The 25,253-nt window shown below is 38.3% G+C and overlaps 1 protein-coding gene across 2 annotated transcripts in view; it reads left to right on the top strand.

The window, feature by feature from the left end:
* The window catches only part of rgs3a (regulator of G protein signaling 3a), a 183,133-nt gene that overhangs the window by 135,323 nt on the left and 22,557 nt on the right, over positions 1–25,253 (top strand). For both annotated transcript variants that reach the window (XM_088320165.1, XM_088320166.1), the window contains one exon: positions 20,422–20,492. In XM_088320165.1, the coding sequence (XP_088176291.1) occupies positions 20,422–20,492 (71 nt within the window). The remainder of the gene's footprint in view (positions 1–20,421; positions 20,493–25,253) is intronic.

Below are 25,253 nucleotides of genomic sequence, written 5' to 3'. Positions count from 1 at the left end.
AACCTTCTCGCCATGAAAAAAAATAAACGTGCTTGATTTCACAACCACCTGCTTGAACTTGCCTTCACCACGGTCTCTTCACGTTTTATAAATGTATAGATTTAGCATGACTTCACACTTGCAGAGTGTAGTCAGTTTCGACAAAAATCTTGTGTGGCTGCTCAATAATAACTTCTCCGAAATATGTAAAAAGAGCGACATCATGCGGTAGCAGGGAGTAAGTGCAAGTTGAGGAAACGGGCTGTTCAATTTTATACTTTATACGTCCCTTAATATTCTCAACACTTGGTTCTATTATAACTACAATTAAAATAACTATGGTTGATTTACTAAGTAAGTAAATCGGCCTGACTTTCTGCATTATTAGTACAGGCACTGCAGAGGGCAGTATTCATCACATTATCTTAAGATATGAACATTGAGGGGGATGATAGTCTTTGAGACCTAAATCCTGTTAGTCACTAACATAATCCAACAGTTAGTTTTTATACACGTCTGCTGGGTTGCCAGTGAGAACTCGTAATCTCTATATGAAGTGTTTATAAAAATTTGAAACTTGATTGCATATGACGAGAATATTGTGTGAAGGGCATTCCATCAGGTTTAATCAGTCTGAAACTGTGAATGTTTTCCTTATCTGGCAGCCAGGTTCTTGATGCATCAGGCGACTTTAAAGGTATTCCCAAATTCTAAAACAAACAGAATGTGAGAAAATAGTACTGTACATGGTATTTGCGTTAAATCTATATATAGTTCATCGGTATACTCCAACTATTTTCCGAAGACAGCTTATGTTGGCTTTGACTTCCTAAACTGTGAGTCCATATGAGGAACACCGACATCGTAGTCTGACAGTCACCACATTGATTTACGTGTTAAGTAGTCAAAAATGTTCCAAGATAAGTTTTGGTAGGTTTTTTTTGGAGAATTCCTCAGTGTTGTGTCGCAGGTAAGGCAGTAATGAGACAACAAAAGGGAAGCAGACAAAAATGTGCTAACTGGAAAAAATTAAACGGAGAGCCAACAGGTGCTAACCTGGAGCGATCAACAAATGGTGGCAAAGGCTATGGCGACAAATGCAAAGCCAACTGGAAATTAACAAACCAATGAACATGGCAGAACCGGCCCTGACGCCTGGCTATCTGGCCAGACAACAAACCGTGGACAGTCTACATGCACCAACCAGGAGCAAACAAAACAGGAAGCCCTCGGCAGCCCTGACGCTAACGTGGAGATAGCCGGAGAAAATTTTATCAACCGCGACACTTGCGGTGACAAGCAAAAATCAAAGCCATAACCGCCTACCTAAAATGAGGCAAAGGCGAACAAGGAACACATGCCGTAACGGAGGCAGGTAAACTTACCCCACGGAGCTTTTGAAGGTCGAAGCACGCAACTCGGAAAAAAAAACGTTTACAAGGCCCACAGGGACAGGGCAAGCAGCAATGAGGTGTATGCAACCGCTGTTTCAGAGCTGGCCACACATGTTGTGTATTGGGGTTCACCATATTGAAAGTGTTGTTTTTCTTTAATGATGTCACAGCTCTAGACGATACAAGCCAGACTAAAACTTTCAAATATCCCGACACATGGAATAGTTTGCAATATATTTGCATAAGTGTGTAGGGAAACACTAAACATTCTGTGCCTAATTGAAAGATAAATCTGTTTGGGAATACCTTGAAGGGCAGAAAAGCAGTAGTCTAACGCATAAAGTGGTAGTGTTAGTGAGCATGAGCGTGTAGAAACGTCTGCCGATCTGTCAGTGAGAACTTCTTCGCCAATCTCCATCTGATTTTTATATTCAAAATCGAAACCTGTCACTCTTGCATTTGAGTATGAGGGACACTTCATCACTTTTTATGAGTCAGAAGCCGTGAATGTGAGTGTTCTTCTTTTTATCCGGCAGCCGGGCCCTGATGTATTGGGTGGCCTTAAATGGCATTGAGATGGTAAAAGTGTGAGCGTGGGCAAACAGCAGGACCCAAAGACGATTGGTCCGGCCTGAGTCGAGGCCGACAGGACAACCCCCGCCGGCGTCACGGCCACGTCCTTTGAGGAGTGTGTTTCCACTATTTAATATCCTCCGCCGCCCTCGCACGCATAACAACAGTACGTCTTGTGTTCTGACAAAAAGTAATTGTCCGTCCGCTGTATTTGTGTGTAAGCATGGAAACCTGCAGGCAGTAATACAAACAGTTTCATGTGAGTGTTTTTTTTTTTGGCCGACACTAAGAAATCTTAACTTGAACTTTAAATAAACACAATAAAATGTACTTTTTTTTCAAAGAGGTAGTTGTAATTTTATTACAAGAATTTGGATAAAATTAAATAAAAATAAGATGAATAGAATACAACAGAACACAATAGAATACAATAGTAGCTCAGTAGCATGGCTATAACCAATCAACAATCCGAAATATAATAATTATAAGAAAGTGATTATAGCAAAACACCTTCTCATGGCATTACAATCTCCTCTTTTCCTCTGCACTCACCTGCTAGTCAACTATACCAGCTCAAGTCAAGGCACACCAAAGACAAATACAATTTCATTTTCTATTAATCATGTATTTAGTATAATGTTATTTAATCTTATGCATGTATATTTAACGTGGCTACTACATGCTACATACTATTTTGTCAATTTAATGTTTTTTATCTGGGATACAGAAGGTTTGGAACGCCTTAGCTACGCATTGATGTGTGGCAGTTTCACTTTGCGATTCCCTTCTTAAAAAGGATTCATATTGTATCCCAGGGGTCCTCTGTACTGATATTTTCTGTAATTTACGCACTATGAGCTGCACTGAATTATAAAGTGCACCTTCCCATAATAGTCTTTTATGATATGTTTCTATATATAAGGCACATGGAAATAAAACAAAAAAAAATCAAAAAATAAATGCTTTAAAATTAAGATAATGTATTTCAAAGAACATAAATTAACATTATGACACCACCAATATGAATTTCAGTAATGTACAATTAACTATATCAACCACAAGAGGGCACTCAAAGACCACTATATATGTTTCTCAAAGACAGAACAGTTACCGTGTGCAGTATAATTTATCAACAATTCAAAAAGGGTACATAGTTTTGTATTAAATGTTACCATAAACACAAATCTTCATCCAGTTTATCACAATACGTGTCATACTTATGGACAATTATTGTCCAAAGCAAGAAAACAAAGAGGATTTGCAATGAGCATTCAAAAGTTGGCGTCTTAGCTGCTGTAGAAGTTTTGGGCTTCACTTTTGTTTCCTTTTAGCAACAAACAATTGATATTAATATGTTAGTCACAAAATAGCGTGCAAGACTGCTCTATATGTTTCTCAAAGGCAGAACATTTACCGTAAAGTATCATTTACTGTAATTACAACTAAGCATTTCCATCCGATTTATTTCCAGTACAGTATGCAAGACACACTTTCAAATTTTTGACCAATTTGTGAGTTTAAGTGTGCTTTAAGGTTTCAAAAATATGGTACTTGGGAATCAATAGCACTAGTATTTTTATTACTCTGTAATGTCATACTTACGTACATTTCTAAACGATCGAATGCAGATCAAGACATTTGTGCAATAATGATAAATTCTTTCCAAAGTTGCATTCGAATCAAAGACCATGACCTTTCCTTGCCAGGAGTAATCATTAGAAATCCGTTTGGACCCATACTCTTAGCAAAACAACGGGACCTTTTTGGCTAAACACAGCACTAAAACAAATGTGCTGTTCAAACTAAAGTGCCCTATGGTTACTATGCAACAAACCGCTGCACGTGAGTCTGGCCGAAAATAGTATTCAGACATCATTTCGGGAGATGTTTATGGAAGGTGTCGCAATTGCTCCTGATGATGAGTCGTAATGTTGTTTGGAGGATTAAAAAAAAAAACTCAAGCCAGTACTTGACAGTAACGGCACGTTCCAGGACCGTTGTTTTTCTTAGAACTCGGATGAATGTTCAAATCAATAAAGGGCAGCACAAAAATACTAAATGCAAAGGGGTAAATATTGACGGACGTGGACCAACTCTGCAGACGGTAAACCATGTTTCCCTTGAGGACTAAAACAGGAACAAACTGGATTGCATTGGGTCACCATTTATGGTGTTGAACTTCACAGCTTGCTATAAATTCAAGCAACGATTGTCTTCTCTGGTAAACATCTTAAGTGTATTTGTTCTCTTACTCTAGTATTGTCTCACTTTCCACATTATAACTAGGAGCTAAAATTGAGCAAGTATATTTATTATTACTCACTTATTTATTCTTCTTGGAACATTGTAAAGGAGGGAGTTTGCATAAGACAGAAACTAGGTTCTATTATCAATGCTATTTTTTAAGCCAGGGTCCAAAATCTTTTTGAAGCTAAAGCCTCCTTTCTTGGATTGGTTTGCATGAAAGGCTACCAGTTTAATATCATCATCATAAAAAATAACAACTTATTACTCTGCTCTTACGATGTTACCAACGTGTTATTACCTGGTAGTAATCATTAGAAGTAGGGTTGAAACAGGCTCAGTCAACCAGTAAAACATTGGCCGTGTATAAGGGCACTGAGGCCAATTTCCATATGGATTTTGAAAGAATTGATTATGTGTTGGAAGACCTTGATGAAATCAATGATTTTTCATGCAACTTAGAAATCCAATATATTGGAAATTCACTACGACCCATTACTGGTGAGCTATTTTGAGAACCAGTCCACAGCCTAATTATGTGTTCTTCGGGGGCTACCTGGTGCCCATTGGTGAACCCTGATGTAAACAGAACGATTAAGCCACGGGTGACCAACCCAGTCCTCTAGAGCCGCATGTCCTGTATGACTTTGGAGTTTCTCTGCTCCAAATGTATGTATTATATGTTTTTTAACCAGATTATCCATTTTTTTCCTGATACGATGTCTATGCCAAAACGACTTACACGACAACATTACGTTACTAGGTTGGGAGTCGTTTGAATTCAACACAAATCCTCTCATCAAAAATTACATGAAAAATATATGACATGGTAAGAACCAGAAGCGAATCGACTTCCCTTGTTCAAGGACGACATAATGATTGATGAAAAACCTGGAAAAATGTGGTACGAAGCAACCAGGAAATGTTTTTTTGTTCACAAATTAGTGCTAACAAACGAATGCATTTGAATAATTTTGTTTGTTATTGATCTGGCATTTAGGTATTAGAATATCTCGAAATAGGAGTTTAGTCAGAGATTATAGACAAATCATATTCTTCTTTTCTTTGGGTATGAGTGTTTTTTTGTTGGTTTTTTTTTGTTTAGGAATGGGAACAATGAACTTTCTAACCCTTGTGGCTTGCATTTTTTTTGTTACACAACGTGTGCCAGTGAAAATTATTGGGAAGTGTGATAACAGCCATTTATATATATATTTTTTTATTCTTAACCCCTCAAAATGTTCAGTGGCCTCAGGCCTATCCATACACATATAGCTTTTCATTTATTTATTCCTTCCCCGCCCTCTAGGACAGTATATATCCTAAAAGTGACTATAATATAAACTAACTGAACTGTATATACAGTACATCCATCCATCCATGCCAATTCCGGCTAAACTTAAAAATTGACATAGTTGCAGTGAACATTGGACGACCCAATACCTTGTCCCGCAGACTCTTTGTCGATTCTCCTTTTGACTTGTACATGACAGCTGAAATCAGAAGCCCAAAGTATGCACGGAGTTGCTGTGCGGTGACCATGTTCCAGCGGATTATTGTTCTCTCATTGCGCCTATGTGGTCAATAATTTTGTCGGTAAAAAATGAACTGAATGCGGTGCCTGGGCTACTGATGATTTTTTTTTGTTTTCGGATCGCCAAATGTTTGGTTTACTCATGTCTTCTTCCACATAATCTCATTACCCAGATCTTTCTTCATGTCGCCTTCCTCCAAATCGTCACCCGGTTCACCGTTGTCAGAACCCTCATTTGTCTCGCTTCTGCTGAGTTTTTAGGTTCTAAATCTTCATCGGAACCGTCCAAGGTGTCTGAGGAGCAAAAATTCTCTGGTTCAGATTCACCCTCCATAATGAAATGCAGTGCTTCTTTGGCTGAGTATTTCCTTTCCATCCTGCCCAAGACAGCGTTGGTAGGTAATGGCAATGGATTGAGTTAGCCCCCTACATACATTTTCCCAAAGAGGTCACGATCCAATCGGATTCAAAAAGCTGACCAATAATAGTTGAGAGTTCAACAAGTTTTTATTTGAATTGTTTACCATTTCAATGGGAATCTTTCAGATATTTCTCTTTCCCATGGCAATCAATCAGGTGTTTATCCTTTAGAGCAGCCCACAAGTGCTTTGGCTGTGCCAAGAGGTACACAAGCAAATCAAGTTTACGACACTTTATTTTGCAACAAGGTAGAAAGCGCAATATTTTTGTTGCATTGCTTTGCAGAAGTCTCTGCAAAGCAAGGTAAAAGAATAGTCGTATGCGGGATGCGCCACGGTCTGCAATACCAGCCTCATGGGGCCTGCAGTCAGTGGTTTGCAAGCAAAATCATTATCATCATTATTATTATTATCATATTTGGGCTTTGGCGCCACTCAACAATCTTTTGTCTTTGCATACAATTTACTGGATGGCACTAAAGGAAAAATACAAAAATTCTGGGAAATGCATTGAAATACACCAGGTTTATGATCAGTCAAAGATTATCAATTATAATGGATGTCTATACATCCCAATTGTGTACATAGCACTCTTTGTGTATACTATTTGGGTGGGTTCTAAATTTTAAAACACATATAAATCACAGCACAATGCAATTTCAAACATCTACATGTTCTCACAACCTGTGGGAATTTTGAGACCCTAAATGTTTACTTTTCAACACTTTCTCTTTGATTGAAAATACAAAAGCATGGAAATGTACATAATAGGTACCTGCACGCTACAAGGGTTTTAAATACAAAACCAAAATCAGATAAAAACATTCCTTCCAGGAAAGAAAGAGCTTTCTTTAAATATATGTTTTTGACGTAAATGAACACCGCCGTGTACTTTAGAACGGAACATGACTTTGTGTAATTTCCTGAAATAAACTCACGTTCCAATTTACGTAAGGGCTGGATTTGTTTTTGCTTTTCCATCTTAGCCTGACGTAGTCTGATCGTCTTCTTTTCACGTTGTTTACCTTTTGCAGGAGACGATCCAGACGGCCTCGTGCTCCGAGGTTGTGAACGCATCGCTTGTTGCCATAGCGTTAATATGGGTCAGTCAGTCATGCCATTGACAGTAAATGTTGTTCCCAAATCCGCGGACTGAAATCAAGAAGAAATGTTTCGTTCTCTGACTCAACCACTTCTAACGGATCGAACTTATTCAGATAATACTTTAGATGGGAAAAGGTTCTCAGTTTTAAGCTCTTGACTCCTTATATAAATATTTTTTACGTTAGAATCAGAATTGTCTTTATTTTCATTGACCACAACGTAAAGAACGTTTGTACATCGAGATTAGAAAGGGCATGCCACGATATACATGTAATAAAGAATAAAAAAGATGTAAGTTCTGCTGGTTCGAGAGCGTTCTCCATCCGGGCACCGGTGCTGTGGAATGCTCTTCCCCCCTGAGATCCGATCTGCAACCTCAGTGGAAATGTTTAAATCTAAACGTAAAACTCACTTCTACTCCATAGCATATGAATAACCTACTCTTCTCGTCGGCTGAAATATAGTGTAATAATCTGTGAAGCCCTTTGAGACTCTTCGTGATTTAGGGCTATACAAATAAAGATGACTTGACTTGACTTGACTTAAATTTTTGGGGGATGAATAGGCAAAAAAAATAGCTTAAGTTAGTACTTGGAGACTGGCCAAACAACATGTATTATAAATCATATCTGACCCTTACAGATGCAATCACTTCTCTGACAATGACATTTTGACATGAGGATAAGAAGCAATATATAACCTGGAGTGAGTATATATACCATGTTAATGTAAAATTGACTGTTATAGGCCTATTGACCTTTTATATAAATCACCATCGAACGCCCCACGATAAGTGAAAATTCCTGGATTTGTGTCGCACCTTCATAAAAGTCAATGGATCAAACTTATCTCAAGATGACATTCCTTACCGACTGAGAGTATACAATTATAACTAAATGACAACTACAGAGCTACAAATAAAAACACAAAACACAGAATTGCAGTTAAATTAATGGTCTTTATTGTTATTATACAAAAGTGCTACGAAATTTGAAGGCTTCTCCTTTCAGAGTAAAAAAGCGATTTAGAGAGCGGCTAGCAAGCTGCTGTTTGACTCACAGCATACACCAGCCTGTCACAGTGGCACACACAGAAAGTCACACCCACCCAACACAGAAAGCCCTCCCTACCTTGCCCCTGTGTAGGCAATTGCTGTCTGCTGGCTTCTCAGATCACAATGCACAATATGTTCTTATTGATTGACAATAAATACAATTAAATTAAAAATCTGCAAAGCAATAAACCAGCGATAACCGGAGCAGGAAGTAGCGAGAGGTCTTTGTTTTCTTTTTTTCTTAATTTTTTAAAAATATACTGCATATATACTACTTTTCAGCATATAAGGCGGGGTTAACTTCCCCCCATGGTAGTTTTTAAGGGAAAAAAATTGAAGGAAGAGCGAGCTTACGGCTATTCAGAAACAAAGAAAAAATCGGTAGTTTCTTGCACAAAACCAGATAAGACTGTTTTTTGGCATAGAAGAAAGAATAATGACAAAGCACAATGTAGTATGACACATGCAAATAGGCTATATTTCAATCACGTGACAACATAACCTGTTTAAAATAGTTCATAGGAACAAAATAAAATGCAATTCTTTTATTTTAGATTCTTGAATAAAACCATATTCTCACTCAAACTGACCTAGGTGTTTGATTCCATTTGCTAATAAATTGTGTTGTTTGATTAGATTGAATATGACTTAAGCCAAATTAATTAACTAACCCAATAATCCCATTCTAAATCGACACTAATCTCTCAGATATTTTCTTTGTGTTGTTTACATCCAGTGGAAGCTGAGCCTTTACATAAGCGAGTACTGGAGTGAATTGTCTGCGGTTGACGGCGTTCCCTGTACATTGCCTTACGTCTAAACCCAGCTCGATTTCCCAGAAGAGCGTGGACCCTTCCGAGATTCCTCATTTAGGCCCGGTGATTCTTTCGGATGTGACTGTAGCATCTTCACAACATTCTGCGGCCTTTATATATACCGCAGGTGACGCAACAGCACGCGTAAAACCTTTCACGGGGCCTCACGTTTGTGTAAACAATCCGTCTTTGCTTAGCTGATCAGTTTGTTTCGCAGTCCTTGAGCTACCCGACATATCTGGAGAAAGCCCTCCCCGGCATGCGAAAAACATGCAAATGTCACACCTGGTTTAAGTCTTGAACCCTGACCTAAATCTTGGATGTGAATTCACAAAAACGTAATGAAATTGGATGGCAGGGTTGCTGGAATTACACCATACCATGATTTATCTCATGAATTGTAATCTATAGAATGCACTTTGTACCATTTTAGGCTTTTTTTGATATTCAAACCAGCGAATCAAAAGAAACCACCAGAAAGGTTAAATTCTACAATGATATTTGGGTTTAAAATGGCAGCAGGTTATTGAAAATAGGTGTGATAGATTTATACTATCTAAATGTAAAAATGGCCAATTACGGGCACAATGACTCTTAATATTCATTTATCTATTTATTTTTAATATATTGAAAACCAGATGTGTCTTGAATAATTACTCTCTGTTACTTACATATTCACTTCTTTTACAACATGAAAATAGACATTAAAATGTCTTGAAGCCTGAGACTATTTAATGATTTTCATTAAAGTCATGGGAACAATGCGTCTGTCCAATTCGGTTTACATAAGAGACATTTAAACCATTTTGCCAAATCTTTCAGTATTAAGTTTCACTTATTATTAGTTATTATTGCCCTCATGAAAAAATGATATCTTCACTATACTATGTTTCCAAAAATATTTTTGGGGGAATACTATGTTTTTTTCATTCTTCTGAAAAAAAAACCTTGGTGCAATACTATACTATACTATACTATACTATACTATACTATACTATACTATACTATACTATACTATACTATACTATACTTTACTATACTATACTATACTATACTATACTATACTATACTATACTATACTATACTATACTATACTATACTAACATCAATAGCTAACATTCCGAGTAATATTTAAGTTTTGGTTTGATTTTTGTACAAATATTTGCATGTTCAGCAAATTTTTAAAAGGACAGTGTGTATTATCTAGTGCGTCCGATACTAACAAAATTATTATTTAATTTAAAGAATAGATTGATTTATATAACAGACAAAAATACATTAACTATTACCTAAATGTTTTTAAGTTCTCGTAGTTTCAAAAAATTGTATATTTTTTTACATAACTTGAGTCTCATCTAGAGGGAGTTGACGTGATTGTCTGACATTTTGCATCTAGGAGTACCTGAACAAAATAGAACCTTGGCAAAAGCTGGGCAGAAAAATAAGGAATTTTTTTTTTTTTTTTTGGTTTTGGTCTCAAACAGCATCAGGCCTATTAAAAAAAAAGATATCTGACGAGGGCGAGTGGTGCAAATCGCCCATAATAGTTTACAGGATGGCAGCAGTCAGTTCCGGAACAGGGCCTATTAACCCGATCACTTGTTAGAGGAGCTCAGAGAAGTGACGCACGAGAGTTTTATATCCTGTGACATGCAGGAAGCAGCCATCTCCTGATCAGAGACTGGAGAGAAAATTTGCAGACAATGCATCTTTTGTCTGCATGCTCACTGTGTGGCTTGATGGTTGAATGAGTCAATATTATGTCCAAGGTTTAATCACAAGTATTATTCAAATGCTACACGCTTTTTACCGCCTAGTGCGTTCCTGCATTTGTGTTTCTGTATACGTACCAGGACAATAAAGGTTCTTACAGCCCAAATGTTCCCGTTATTTGCAATACATTATTTGCACAAATATTTCCTGCGGAAGTGACAATGAAAGATGGTTACACAATCAAACTGGTGGCGCCCTCTCAAGGCTGAAAACATTTCCGGCGGGGTTCGCTATTTTTTGCTCTATCAACCCCTTTGTTTGTCTTCTGGTTTACGTAACAATTTTTAGTTTGTATTTTCAGGAAAACTTGAGCCAAGATCTACCGGGAAGATCTTACCGGTTGCCGCTACGATGATCCAAACATGATAGCTGCCTTCAATTGTTTATTTAGGTTTGCGATCAGCATATCCCCTTACGCAACAGGCATGCGGCCATAAAGTTACAAAACTTCGAGATAATATTATTGTAGTTACCAGGAGTCACATTTTTTAGATATTTTTTTCACTGCAGGGTTTTTCGACCACACGGACTAAGAGAGTCCAAACCTTTTACTAAAACATACTTTAGTCAACTTGGCCTTGTTTGGCGTCATTCACAGTTTGAATTAGAATACCTATATCCGTTAAACAATATTCCAAAAAAGAAACCAGTAGAAATATTGGCAATAAACTATACTTTTACTAGCTTTTTTTTCATGAAATGTTATTTGTGTGGCACAACGACTGGGTGGTTAGCACGCAGCCCCACGGTGCGTAAGTTTAGGGTTAAGGTCCAGCTACTAAAGCCAGTTTGCATGTTCTTGCATGTGTTGGCCTTTGTGGGTGTCCTCCGGGCACTCTGGTTTCTCCCCACATTCCCAAAAACATGTAAGTCAGGTTAATTGCCAGGTCAATTTGTCACTAGGTGTAAATGAGAGAGTGAGTTGCCTGCCTCTGTGTGCCCTGCAACTGGCTGGCAACCAGTTCAGGGTGTCCCCTGCCCACTGCCTGAAGACGGCTGGGATGGGCTCCAGTACCCCCGCGACCCTACTGAGGATAAGCGGTGCAGATGTTGGATGGATGTTATTTGTTTTTCTATTCTCCTTGTTATTTCTAGTTATCACAAAACTGTCACACAAGAGCGACCGAGACGACTTTATCTTTTTATCCGTATTTTAAGCATATGTTGTGGGTTATTTTTTAAACTACAGTAAAAAGATGAATAAATACCACAATAAAAATATATTAGTACTAAAAGCAATTACAAGCATTAAATGATAAGCTGTGTAACCTATGTTGCCTGCTGTGTTGTGTCTATGTTGGGACGGCGCCACACGATGTCACAATTCGGACAAACTCAAAGCTTTGTCACGGACCTTTTTCCATTATTTTGTCAAACATAAATGAGTGAATTAGGAGGAAGGAAGAGGAAGCGAGGAGACGTGTCTCGATTATTTGGGCTTCATTGAATCGGGATTGTTTCCCTAAACTAAAGAATGTAGTGTTTTGTTTCATCCCCCCCCCCTTTTTTCTTACAGGATTAAATGTGGCAGGCACCTTTCGATGACCTTTATGTTAGCTTAGCTAAAATTCTGTGTGGTTTAATGCCAGTGTCGGGCGCGTTGTTAAGTTTTGGTAGTTTATGGACCCACAGAACATGACACAAGTTACTGAAAAGAAGAAAAAAAAGTAGTTCCTTGCCTTTAATAGTTACTTAATTCATAAAGTAATTCCATAGCCGGATTACTGACACTCAAAAGTAGCGTGTTACTCTAAAGGTAACTTTGTAATTAATATTTACTTTATTTACACTAAGGCCTACAACCTAAAACTGTTTAAAACTAGCCACAAAATAAAACAAATAGAAAAAAACGTGTACATAAATCTGTGGAAGCGGCGAGGGTAAGGTAAGGGACGCTTAGCCGAGACACTCCATAGCCATTGTGTCTATGGGCTTCAAACTACTCAAGTATTTCCTCCTCCATTGCTAAATATTGCCCAAGACATTTTCTTTTTTCCATGCATCTTGTATTGCAAAAATGATTTTACAAATGAAAAGACAAAAATTCATAACATGTTTACATTCAATTCTGTGCTTATGTTTGCCCCATTGATTTTTCATTGGTGTGTTGTTCCTGTATAAGCTATGCCTCCTCCCCACGTTCTGCCTACGATTCGCTAAAGGTGACACACAACTTAACTTGTGTATTTAAGCTGCCCCCCTTATTTCAGTATTTTATATTATAGTTGTAAATAAGGCTTAGGTGCGAGTATATATGGTAGAGAGAATATCAGTGGGGATAAATTCTTGTACTCTATGCTTGAGACCGTGCCTCTGTATCAGTAGTGAGTTGTACTTAGTAGGGCGATATAAATACGCTGACTCCACTTGGGCGATGTGATTAGCAATGTGATGCTGGTGGAGTAAGGGTTCATTAATACGTTAACAAATAATAATAATCTGTCCTGAGCGAGGTGGTAACAGGTACTGATTAGTTGGCATTAGAATTCAAGAAATATTTTAAATACTGTAAGTAGCGAAGTAACACACCGTGTCGTAACGTCATTTGAGTAGGACATTTTTACTAACACATTAAATGCCATTGCGTATGAATATGTTTTCAGAAACATTGTCCCTGAGTGCCAAAAAAAGTAAAAACATGTTGGATTTTTTTTTTTTTATTTAAAAAAAAAAAGTACTATAAGGGTTTGGCGCTGCTCATCAGGAGCACCAAGCCTTTATGTGATAACTATTAGATGGCAGGAATGGCTATGATCACATCATTGTCAACACATCAAGGAAGCTGACACTTCCTAATGTTGCTTCCTTAATCCTGCATTGAGTGTGTGTCGGTGGCCCCATTTGACAAGTGAAGCAGTCCCATTATCATTGTCTGGTCAGAGAAGGATGCCGTTTCGTGCATGCCTGCAGGAACAGAGTTCCCTGGGGAACACAATTGTGTTCAAATAGCATTGTTTGATATTGCTGGTATCACAAATGCCCCTAAAAAGAACCAAAGTGAAGGTTCTGGTTGAAATGCATCCATTCGCAAAAAGCTGTTTTTCTTGGAAACGAGTACTCTCAAGAAACTTAGCAACTGTTGTTTGCTAAACCTTGGTAAAAGCTAGAAACATACTTCTTTCTAATGAAAAATGGGGGTTGAGTTGTGTCTTATGCCTTAAGAGATGCAAAACTAAATTATCTGTTGGCCCTCAAAAATGACTCCAATCTGAGAAAAATGTCTGGCATGGAATGAGTTAGTAACACGCTACAGTACGTGTTACAAAGAAAAGTAATTACTCTGTAACGCGTTACTCCCAACACTGGTCGATTTAAGCATGCAAATCTGCACTATGTGCACTACACACTGTAATGATTGACCATTCCCAATTCCTTTAGCCCCAAATTGACTAAATCTGCTGGATTTCACACGTGCACGTTTGCCGACATCGACACGTTTCGCACGCTTCCATGTTCAGGTGTGCGTATGCATTTGTTCAGGCGGTTATCTAGGACCTGGTATTGCAAGACCTAGCGGCTTGTTGGTATCTGCGCTAGGCGGCTTGGGGGAGGGTTGAGGTGAGGCGGGGGATCCTTTAAGCCGCCGCGTGAGCTTTGGAAGCATTTTGTGAGGCTCTTAAAAAAACAGAATGTGAGCTGACTGTAAAAATCAGCACGTATGCACAAAAACAAGCCGGCTATTTTTAGAAGAGTCTTAGCTTTAAGACACTTCACTGGTCAGTGTGTGTGTTGTGAGAGTTAAGGTATGAGTCATAGAAACTCATAAGACTAGTTTGTTTATGTATTTCTTTAAAATATAGCTAGCATTGCAAACTATAAATGATCAATGTTGGATGCGGTACTGAAAAACAGTAATTAGTTACAATAACCAGTTACTTCAAAGTAATTCCTCTAAGCGTGAATAAACCGTTCTAACAATGGTATTCGATTTCTGTTTTGGTAAAAGTTTCCGGTTTTAAACAAGTACATGTTGTTTATTTTTTAATATTCTGTATAGGAATTGTGTGGCGCACCCTGTAAATTTAAATCCCCAGCTTCCGGTAACACTTTATCCGATTGTACTATGCGATCTGTTGCCATCTGCTCAGAAAGCCGGTACCTCCGACTCTTTGCCTGCCTCCTGTTTTTCTACCTGATCTCCGTTGCCGACCCGTTTCCGAATTTGCCTACGACCTGCCCTGCCCCCCCGACTCCTGATCTCTCTTCCGAACACAACGACGCCCTTCTTCTCCAGCCCCAACCAACAACACGACGACTACGCCTGTCCGCGACCATTCCCGCCAAGCCTTCACCCGCCTGTCAAGTCTTGACAATCCGTCAAACAACGGATCGAAGATTCACGTCTTGTCATTCCTTCCTTCCAATAAAAACCAAGAAACGAGTGCAAGTGATCTCAGTTTTCCTTCCGTCCTGCCTGAGTTTGGGATGTATGAAAACGTGTACACCTGTGGAAGAAGTGAACTCTTTATATTTCTTGGCTTATACAATTTTTGAGAGCTTGCAAAAGAAGACTTAGCCGAGACACTCCAAATCCATGTTGTCTTCGGGCTTCAAACAATTCAAAGATCTCCTTCTCCATTTCTAGGTACTGACTAAAATGTTTTTTTTCTCCAGGCATGGTGTTTTGCAAAATCATTTCATAAATTAAAAGACAAAAAGTCAGTATACTTTTATCATAAATTTGGTGTTCACGTTTACCACATTGATTTTTGGTTGGTTTGTTGTTCTTGTACAAGCCACACCCCTTCCACATACCCTGCTTACTATTCGCTACAAACATGCGCATATAATCTGACCCCCTGATTTTAGTATTTTATTTTTCAATTTTAATTTTGGCTTGGATACAGGGGAATATCTCCATAAGACCGTGCCACCCTAACTGCCTTTGGTTGTACTTTGTAGGTAAATATAAACAAGGCTACCATTCAGACATGTTACTGGCGGATTGAGGGTTGTAGCTGACAACATGAGTAATGTGGTGGTATTCAACAATCAGAAAACACTGCAATTCATTGTCTGCATTTAACAAGTACCTGAGTAGGGCACCCTGTAGTACCAATAGCAGAGTTACAGTACTCGTCCCTGAGAAAAGTAATTGCGTTCCAGGTACTCGTTCCTTTGTAACGCTTTTGTCCCAACAATGCTTACTAGGGATTCATGCCAATATGTGAATTCAATGCTAATATGTTCTAACATGGCGCCTCAATTTTTCTTGAGATAGTTAGTAATAAAGACACAAAATGTATTATTTCTTTTGCAATCACCTCCAATAATGGTGTGTCCCTGACCCTGCAACATGCAACCTGCAATAAAGTACAAAATTGAGCAATTTTAATACAGGAGAATGAGGTCATCACCTCTGACACATTCTTGTAGTCTTTTATCCACTTTGGCCGGCATCCAGCTGGAACATAGCGCTACCATGTCAAGAGAGCGTTTCGTCTTTACATGCAGGCAGCCGGTGGAACGCGCGCTGACCTGAGTCGACTGCACCATTCTTCCTATTAAATCCCCCTTAACTATGGTCCTTCAGAGGCTTTCTATCTCACACAATATTTTAGCTGCTTTATTTCCTAGAGCAGGGGTGTCAAAGTCAAAAGGTCAGAGGTCCAAATAAAATATTTACCACAAGGCGAGGGTCAGATGGAATCCATTATCTGCACCCCTTATCCTCAGTTGGATCGCGAGGAAGCTGGAGCCCATCTCAGAAATAACTCCGGGTCATTCTTGGGAATAACTAGATACCTTTCCATTTGTTGAAACCAAAACGTTGAGAGCATGTCGTTCCCAAATAGTTGCTGTTGAACCTGTTTCTGCTGATTTTCAATGATTCCATCAAGGTGTTCATCATTGACTTTAGCTGCCTGAACATCAAACTTGAATGGCTGTCTTACACATGCTAGATAATGCATGAGACTCGTGCAGGAGAGTATCTGTCAAAAGACTTTGCAAGCTTATATAAGTGTGTGGCAATTGTTTATTTCAGTTCCATTGGTACAGAAATCTCACCAATTCCAGACTCATCTTTGATCTTCTTACACATTTGTGAAGACGAGGAAAGTTTGAGAGGTTATATCGAAAAACGTGTTTTACCACCGTTCACTAAGGAGTTTTTAGCATCTTAGTGTGAGTGATTGGTAAACTGCCCTCAAGTGGCAAATAAATACCATCCATTCTAGCGAATATGGAGGTGGATAATATAATCCATGTATTGCAGAAATGTTGGGAAATAGAATGAAAGCAAGGCCTTAATAGGGTTGGGTGGTTGGGGTGAAATGTCCTCTCGCTGTGAGGTTAATTTTAATAGATGCAAGAGTGTGTGCCAGGGATAGATGTGAATTGCGAAGGAGAGATATGAATGATTGATATTGACAGAGCTTGAACTGGCTTACCTGGGCTTCTTGGATGGCCGGCATGGGCTAGTGGGGGGGGAGGTGGTGGAATCAAATCATATGATGCTGAGGGTGTAAACCAGTGTATGCTGTTGGGCCTCTCTGGTGAAGAACGGCTGTATGACACAGCAACTCACCCATTGTTGTGCTGTGGGCTTAATGTTCGGTGTTGGAAGAGCGAAGCTTTATAAATATTTGGTGAACGTGAGCGTGTTCTTGTCTCTAGCCACCTTCCACTACGGGGATATGGCTTCGGTATATAAATAGATGGAGATAGACTACAAAAAGAAAAAAAATGTTGCACAATAGTTATCTTTTAAATCTTTAAATGACCTATATCGGATAGTTCTATTTATTTTCTGCAATACATTTCTTTGTATTTTGTAAAAAAAAAAAAAAAAGAGTTACATGTGTAATAACATAAGAGAAAATACAAAAATAAGCTATTTGGGCTTTGTTTAATGTTTACCTTAGGAAATAATTCTAGTAGAATAAAAAAATATAAACTTAAAATAATAAATAATATATTTACTATCTGCCATGGTAAAAAATGTGCCCATTTTCAGTATTGTTGTTAATACTTTACCAGAAAAAAACTGTAATGAAATAAGAAAATGGTTACTTAAAATAAGGGAACAATTTTAAAATGCTACTGCAGATAATTTTGCTTTTTTAACTTTTACCAGATTGTAAAATCAAAACGCTTGAAAATAAGTTTAAAACATAGCAGAACAAGAAAAACAATACTTAATATAAAAGATATATGCCAGTATTACATTGAAATGTTTTTGAAGGGTTTTTATTTATTCAAGGCAGAATAACAATTATTATAATTGTCTAAAGCACTTCGTGTTCTTATTATTCGTTTTTTTTCTTTTTTTAATTTGTGGGCATTGATATCTAAATTTCAAGACTCAATTTATTGTATTTATTTATTTATTTTACAGAGGGAAAAAAAAACACTTGAAGTCGTCAACTGCAGCAAACTAAAATTATGCAGCGGCAATGCCCGTCTTTATTTTTAGCCAGCTCCCTCAACAGCTACTCTCGCAGTCAAGTGCGACTTGAGTCTGAAAATCTTTTTCGAGCTTCAGTTAATGCGCCACTCAATCTTTTGAATAACTGTTACCTCCTAAATGTTTTACATTGTTTAACGGATTAAAACTTTGGGATTCTTTCTAAAAAATGCTGAAAGTCACTTTGTACAAAAATTACGCTCATGTAAATGCGCGAAATTGCCAAAATATGAATAATCCATGTATATATTAATATGCCAATAAAGAAAATTCACGCTGGATCGAGGCTTACTTTTTGCGGTTTTGCCGCTTCGCTGATTTTCAACCTGCATTTTGTTCTGCATTCTGATTGGCTAGTCAGACACCCCGCCCCTTTTCTGCCAGTGTCTGCCTGTTCGTTAATAACGTTGCGGTCTAAGATGTATACCTAATTTAAGAAGTTTCCTTCATAATCAAGTTAGTAACATTCTCTATATTACTGTATAAAAAGTAGGCATATTTCAGAACCTTGCAGTTTTAATAGTGACATTGCCAAGAAGTGGCCAGTCATGCATATTCCAACATATTCAGCAGTCTAAGCAGGTTTATGTGATCACATTAGTTTAATTCAATTTTAAAATTAACATTTCTCACATTTCAACAAGATTTCATGAACACGCTGGTTGAGCCTGCAGGGGGCTTAAAAGGCACCCATAAAAAGCATCAGCTTTCCCGCTAATGGAGAATAACAGCTGTTGTTAGCTGGGAGTCAAGATGTGTGCTGGTGAGAATTCAATGGAACGTTGGTTCAGTGGAGTAGGAGAGTTGCAGGCGGCAATCAATATTAAACACAGAGAAAGAAAACAAAAATAAATTTAGAAAAATAACTATCCTTACTTGTTGTGTTCTTTATTCATGGAATATATTTTATGCATTTTTTCTATTGGTTTTTTATAAAATGTTCTTGTATTTGAATTTTACTTCCCCAGTGTTTGCAGCTTAACACTGTAAAAAAGGCTAGTTAAAAAAATCTTACAATTGAGAGTATTCATGTATTTTTTTACCAGTAAATGTAATTGTTTACACATACAAAGAGATTTTAAGACTACGATGGCTGACCTTAGATTGGATTTGGCTGCTTGGAGTGGTCGGTGGTCAGGAACTGCAGTACCCAATTTGCCCGCCAATAGGCATCAAATACCCCATGAAAGCAGAAGAAACAAAGGCAGGTGTTTATCCATTTTGTCGTTGTTTTTGTGCCATTACACAAAACGTAGCTCCAGACACTTTCGGAGGCCTAAAGTACAATTGTGTAAATTCTCCTGAAAATTGGTTCAGTCACAGACAAACACAAAATATTTTGGATTTAGATGGAAGGATTAGATTAGATACAGTAGATTTAGATAGGTAGATTTTTAATGTTGTGACCCCTTGAACCACCTGTTTCCAATAAGTCACATTCTATGGAATTTTTCACTTTGCAGGCTTCAATCCTGTTATCTTTTTTTTTCTTTTTAAATCTTCTCATCTTTCACATGACTCACCAGGGTCCTTCCTACATGAATGTCCGACTGACTATGGGCTAAAAAAACACAAAAGCGGGAGATTCCCGAAACATGTCCCAAAAAAGGAAGCCCGATAACACTCATAACGTGTTGCACCAGCTGTGGCAAGGGGGGGTCTCACATTCAGGTTCCTGTAACACAATGGCTCATTATGTGTATCCACAACCCCCCCACCCCACACTCGTGCACAATAGAGCAGTTTCAGGTCATCAGATTAGCAGTGCCTGACCCCTTCCCCTTTCCTTTTCCCTTCCAAACCAATGGAAATGCACGCTAGGCGTAAAATGTAACGTGAAACCGGGAGGGTGGGCGGGGGGACCCTTCTTGGCACCATGCTCCAAACCTCAGGCGCAGGACGGGAGGGGTGCAGCAGAATCAACAGCCAACTCTCACCCGCAATTGCCCAAGTTTCGTCTTTGCAGTGTTTGCAAACAACGGAGACATGTAGACCTGATCGGTGCTTCTTCCAAACTCGGGATTTTCTAAACGGGGTCGTTTATCCCAACGTTTGTGGCGCTCTTTCTTCCTGTGCGGAGGTTTTCGGATGATGCAGTGTGTGCTCTCCTTCCTGTCCCCCCAGCTCAGCTCCGGATCCTCCTGCAGCTGCGAGGTCGGCCCTGACGGTACCAAGAAGAAAAAGTCCAAGAATCTGTGAGTAGTCCTATGACTTTTTGTTGTTACATATGTGCTTCTGTCTATTGGGGTTCTTCTGAAACTGTATCTGCACAGGCCACCATTTGATACATGTATTTATTTATTTTTGATACAGGTCATAGGATAGCTATGGCCTTAAACTCGTTGCCAACAATTGGCCATAAAGTTTCTAAGATATGTGAATCCCGATCAGGGGTCACCAATCTTTTTGAAGCTGTGAGCTTTTTGTATGATGGGCACCAGTTTGATATGCATTTCTAAGATAACAACTTTCTATCTTGTTACTATGTTATTACCAGGTTCTAATTATTACTGTAAGCTAAATCAACTACTAAAGCATCATGTCAGTTAGAAATCAAATTTCCTAGAAAATCACTGGTAAGCTATTTTCAGTACCTGTCCACAGGGTACTCAGGTGTTCTTATGAGGCTACCTTGTGCCCGCTGGCACCACACAGGAGACCCTGATGTAGAATATATAAACTCCTCCAAAAGAAAAGAAAATCTGCATGCAAAAAAATGAATAAATGAAACGCAATAAACTCTTACCCAATTGGCAAACAAAAAAGACAATTTCAGTGTGATTTTGGATATTTAATATAAAATTAAAGTTACAAAATATAGCTTGTATTTATTAATATTTCTATACACAAAGGGCACTTTGAAAAATAAATCATCACACAATAAATAAATTCTTACTTAATTTGCAGAGAGAAATATTTTAAGTGTGGTGTTTTATATGTACACATATATACATAAAATACTGATAAAATTGATATGACAATAGGTCAATCAAAAGAATAAAACATAAAAAATAATAATGATAGTAAATCACAAAAATAAAACAAGAAAACAATAATAAATAGTTTATTGGTAGCTAATACTGGCATTGGCTAACGTCAAAAAACTAAATGTGTTATACATAGCTACTCCTTCATGTAAAATGTACATTTTTTTACTTATTAAAGTCACAAACCTTACTGTTGCATTGAAAATATGTAGAAATACAAAAAAAATATATATATATATACTTAAAACCAAAACAAATAAAATATAAAGAAAATACACCCAAAAAGTAAAATTTATACATAAATAATATAAAACACACAAAGAAAATCCATATAAATAAGTCAATAATAAAATATGCAAATGGAAAAAAAAGATTTAAACAACAAAATGAATAGTACCTAAAGAAAAACAGAAAAGATTAGTAAAATAAATAAATAAATAAACTATAAAAACTGAAAAGTCATAGAAAATAAGTAAATAAGTCAAATAAGTTAATAAAAAAATAAGAAAAGCACATTTAAAAACACATGGATATGATAATTAAAAAAAAAAAGTAAAATAAATAAAATAAAAATAAAAAAATCTAATTAAAATAAGTCAATAGAAAATCTCATCTCATCTCATTAGCCGTACCGCTTATCCTCATTAGGGTCGCGGGGGGGCTGGAGCCCATCCCAGCCATCTCCGGGCAGTGGGCAGGGGACACCCTGAACTAGTTGCCAGCCAATCGCAGGGCACACAGGGACAGACAACTCATTCGCTCATTCACACCTAGGGACAATTTTGGACTGGCCAATTCACCTGAAATGCATGTTTTTGGAACGTGGGAGGAAACAGGAGTGCCCGGAGGAAACCCATGCAAGCACGGGGAGAACATACAAACTCCGCACAGGAAGTCTGGAGCTGGATTTGAACCCACGACAGGTTCCCATGACATGAACTGTGCCGCACAAGCGCTAACCACTGCGTCGCCGTGCTGCCATCATTAGAAAATGAATTAATGTATTAAAAAAAAAAAAGAAAATTCAACATTTTGGGGATAATTTATTCCTCATTTTCTCTCTTTGGCATTGCTGTAAAAACACTTCCATGTAGTTGTGTTGAGCTGTCACTTTCAGGTATATTTTAGTCGACAGGTATTTTTTGGTCAAAGCACTTTTTGACCCCCCTTTTTTATACAATAAGACATTTTAAACTTTTACGGGTAACTTTATATAATATGGTGGGCCACGTTTGGGCCGCGGGCTCTATTTGAGTGAACTTCTCTGATAAAATTTTGCTCTCTTTGAATTCAGTTAAACTTCATATAAATTGACTTTGACTTTTACTATGAATAAAGCAAGTGAAGCATGTGCAATGAAGGTGATAAAGGCTCCACTCCACAAACTTAATTAAGCGTTAAATGATGTGAAAAGATGTGTGAATCTGGCAAAGCGGCGCACGTATGCGTTTGTTGACGCCCCAGTGATTCGTCAGCTGTTGAATGAGCTTTTTCACACCTCACTTCATCAAGGCCGAGGCCTTTTTTACACTTCGGGCGGACAATAAAAGCTGCTCATAGTTGGCAGCTTTGTTGTATCGTGCGCTCGCCTTTTTGTCCGCAAGCTGTTGGTTAACCAGGAAGATTAAGTGATTACGATTCCACAACTTCCATGACTGCCCTAAAACTCGTGGGAGTCGGTCTTTTGCTGGTACGGTAGACCACAGGATCGAGATTAGGCCGTTCTGTTTTGAGGATAGCAAGGTGAAATTGTCTAATGATCGGGGAGAGAAACTTGTTGTAAATAGTATAGATCTATTGTACATGAAGTATATCGGCTTTTATTTTACAAAGATATATTCAATGCACCCCGTGACCCTACTGAGGATAAGCGGTGCAGATAATGGATGGATGGATGGATATTCAATGCAAACTACAAGTTCAAACTAATGTCAGGAACTTCAAGCAAGAGAACAAAGTTCAGCCTGATATCAAGAAACTAATAGACCAAGGTTCAAGCAGAGAACTGAAATAGCGATTTCCCGTTGACCCATACAATGCCTCAAAAAAACGAACTGAAACTTTGAGAATTGTCTAATAACACGAAAATGTGCAAACAGATAGCATGCAAAACACTGAAGTTGCGGTTTCCTGTTGACCTATACATCGCCTTAAAATGTCATAGAAAGACTACTGCTAAGTTTGTCCGGTTGAAGACTTGTATTGCGGTGGTCTCCAGAATATAGTCTACCAAAGAAAACATCTCTAGGAGCAGTTCATCTCCAGCATCTAAATTTACCAACATTCTCCTCACCCGAAATTCAACGAACACACGAAGGACAAGATCAGAATCCCCGATCCTTCTTCAATAGCTAATGTGCTCCTAAATCCCGGCACGCCAAATAAAAACAACAAAATCGTATGTACATATTAAGCAATAATCTATCCATCCATCCATCCATCCATCCATCTGCACCGCTTATCCTTAGTAGGGTTGCGGGGGTTCTGTAGCCCTTCCCAGCTATCTTTAGGCAGTGGGCAGGGGACACCCTGAACTGGTTGCCAGCCAATCGCAGGGCACACAGAGACATACAACTCACTTGCTCATTCACACCTAGGGACAATTTGGACCGGCCAATTAACCTGATATGCATGATTTTGAAATGTGGGAGGAAACCGGAGTGCCCGGAGGAAACCCACGTAAGCACGGAGAGAACACGCAAACTCCACACTGGAAGGTTTAATCTCATGACCTCAGAACTGTGCCGCACACGTGTTAACCACTGCGCTGCCGTGCTGCTCCAAGCAATAATCCAAAACTGGTAATCTTACATCGCTGATGATAAGATTATAGTTCAACACAGTGTTTCACAAGTGTATGTCAAGATCCAGGAGTGGGTCAAAGACCTGTTTTCAGGGAGCCGTGGGCCTTTGCCTTGGCAAAACAAAGAAAAATATAAAAAATAACTTAGGGTTTATTACATTCCCTAACATTCAATGGTGTTAATGCCCTTTAAATGAGAGATGACACTCCCCATTTCCCAACAAAAAGACTGGTCGGCTTTGTTCATTCATTTGTGAAACCTAGATACAGTCAAAATTGGTTGGTTGGAACTGATTACTGTCATAAGTATGACGTTAAATGTATAATCTATTGTATTGTACTATATTTAAATAGTGTTTCTCAAAGTTAGCTTGTTTTGTGTAATATTTTGCCATGCAAAATAATTTTATTAGATGATTTGCGTCAGTGAGGCCAACCGTTTTGCCTTTTTAATTACATAATAAATTCCATCTCCATCTCATTCCCCTGCAGGACTTTGTTTATCTCCGTCCAAATCTCGACCTTTATTCTTGGAGCGCTATTTTGAGCTCTGTTCTCTTCGCCCAGACTCGAGGCAAGCGATCGATGTTTCAGTACAAGCACTATATGTCGCTGCTATATATAGGCATATCTTCTAAAACCCGGGACTGGAGGAAATTAAATCCTTGAGATGTGCGTAAGAAGCACTGTGTCTAAAAATAGAAGCACAAATTAAATTGGTATACTGAGGCACGTGTATGTTTGAATTGGGGATGGAGGGGGTGTCTCGTTTGTTAACGCCTTTGTGAGGCCAATTACTTGTGTGAATACATTACATAGTGATGTTGATTATAACCTCATCTCGCCGGCTATTATTTCCAGTTGAATCGCTTCTATTGTGAAGGGCTTTGATGTTGAGTATTTTCCAGCTGGTTGAGCATTGATTGCGTTTGCTGTTCTCTTGTGTTTATTTTTAAGCGCCTTTGTGCATAAAGGGAGGCTATCGGGTGGATTTGTTTTCTAATGAGGAGAGGTGTCGTATTGATCTTGATGATCTCGTCATTGCGGGAGAGTGCATAAAAAAGATTACACTCAAAATGGGTGTCTCAGGGTTCCTACGAGTGCTTAAAAATAATTTAAAAAGCTTGAATTTAAATGTTTTGTTTTTAAGGATTGAAAGGTACTTG

Source organism: Urocampus carinirostris, chromosome 16 (genome assembly GCF_059441175.1).
Source record: "Urocampus carinirostris isolate Australia breed hairy pipefish chromosome 16, RoL_Ucar_1.0, whole genome shotgun sequence".
NCBI classification, from domain to species: domain Eukaryota; kingdom Metazoa; phylum Chordata; class Actinopteri; order Syngnathiformes; family Syngnathidae; genus Urocampus; species Urocampus carinirostris.
This window is presented reverse-complemented; position numbering and strand designations above follow the sequence as displayed.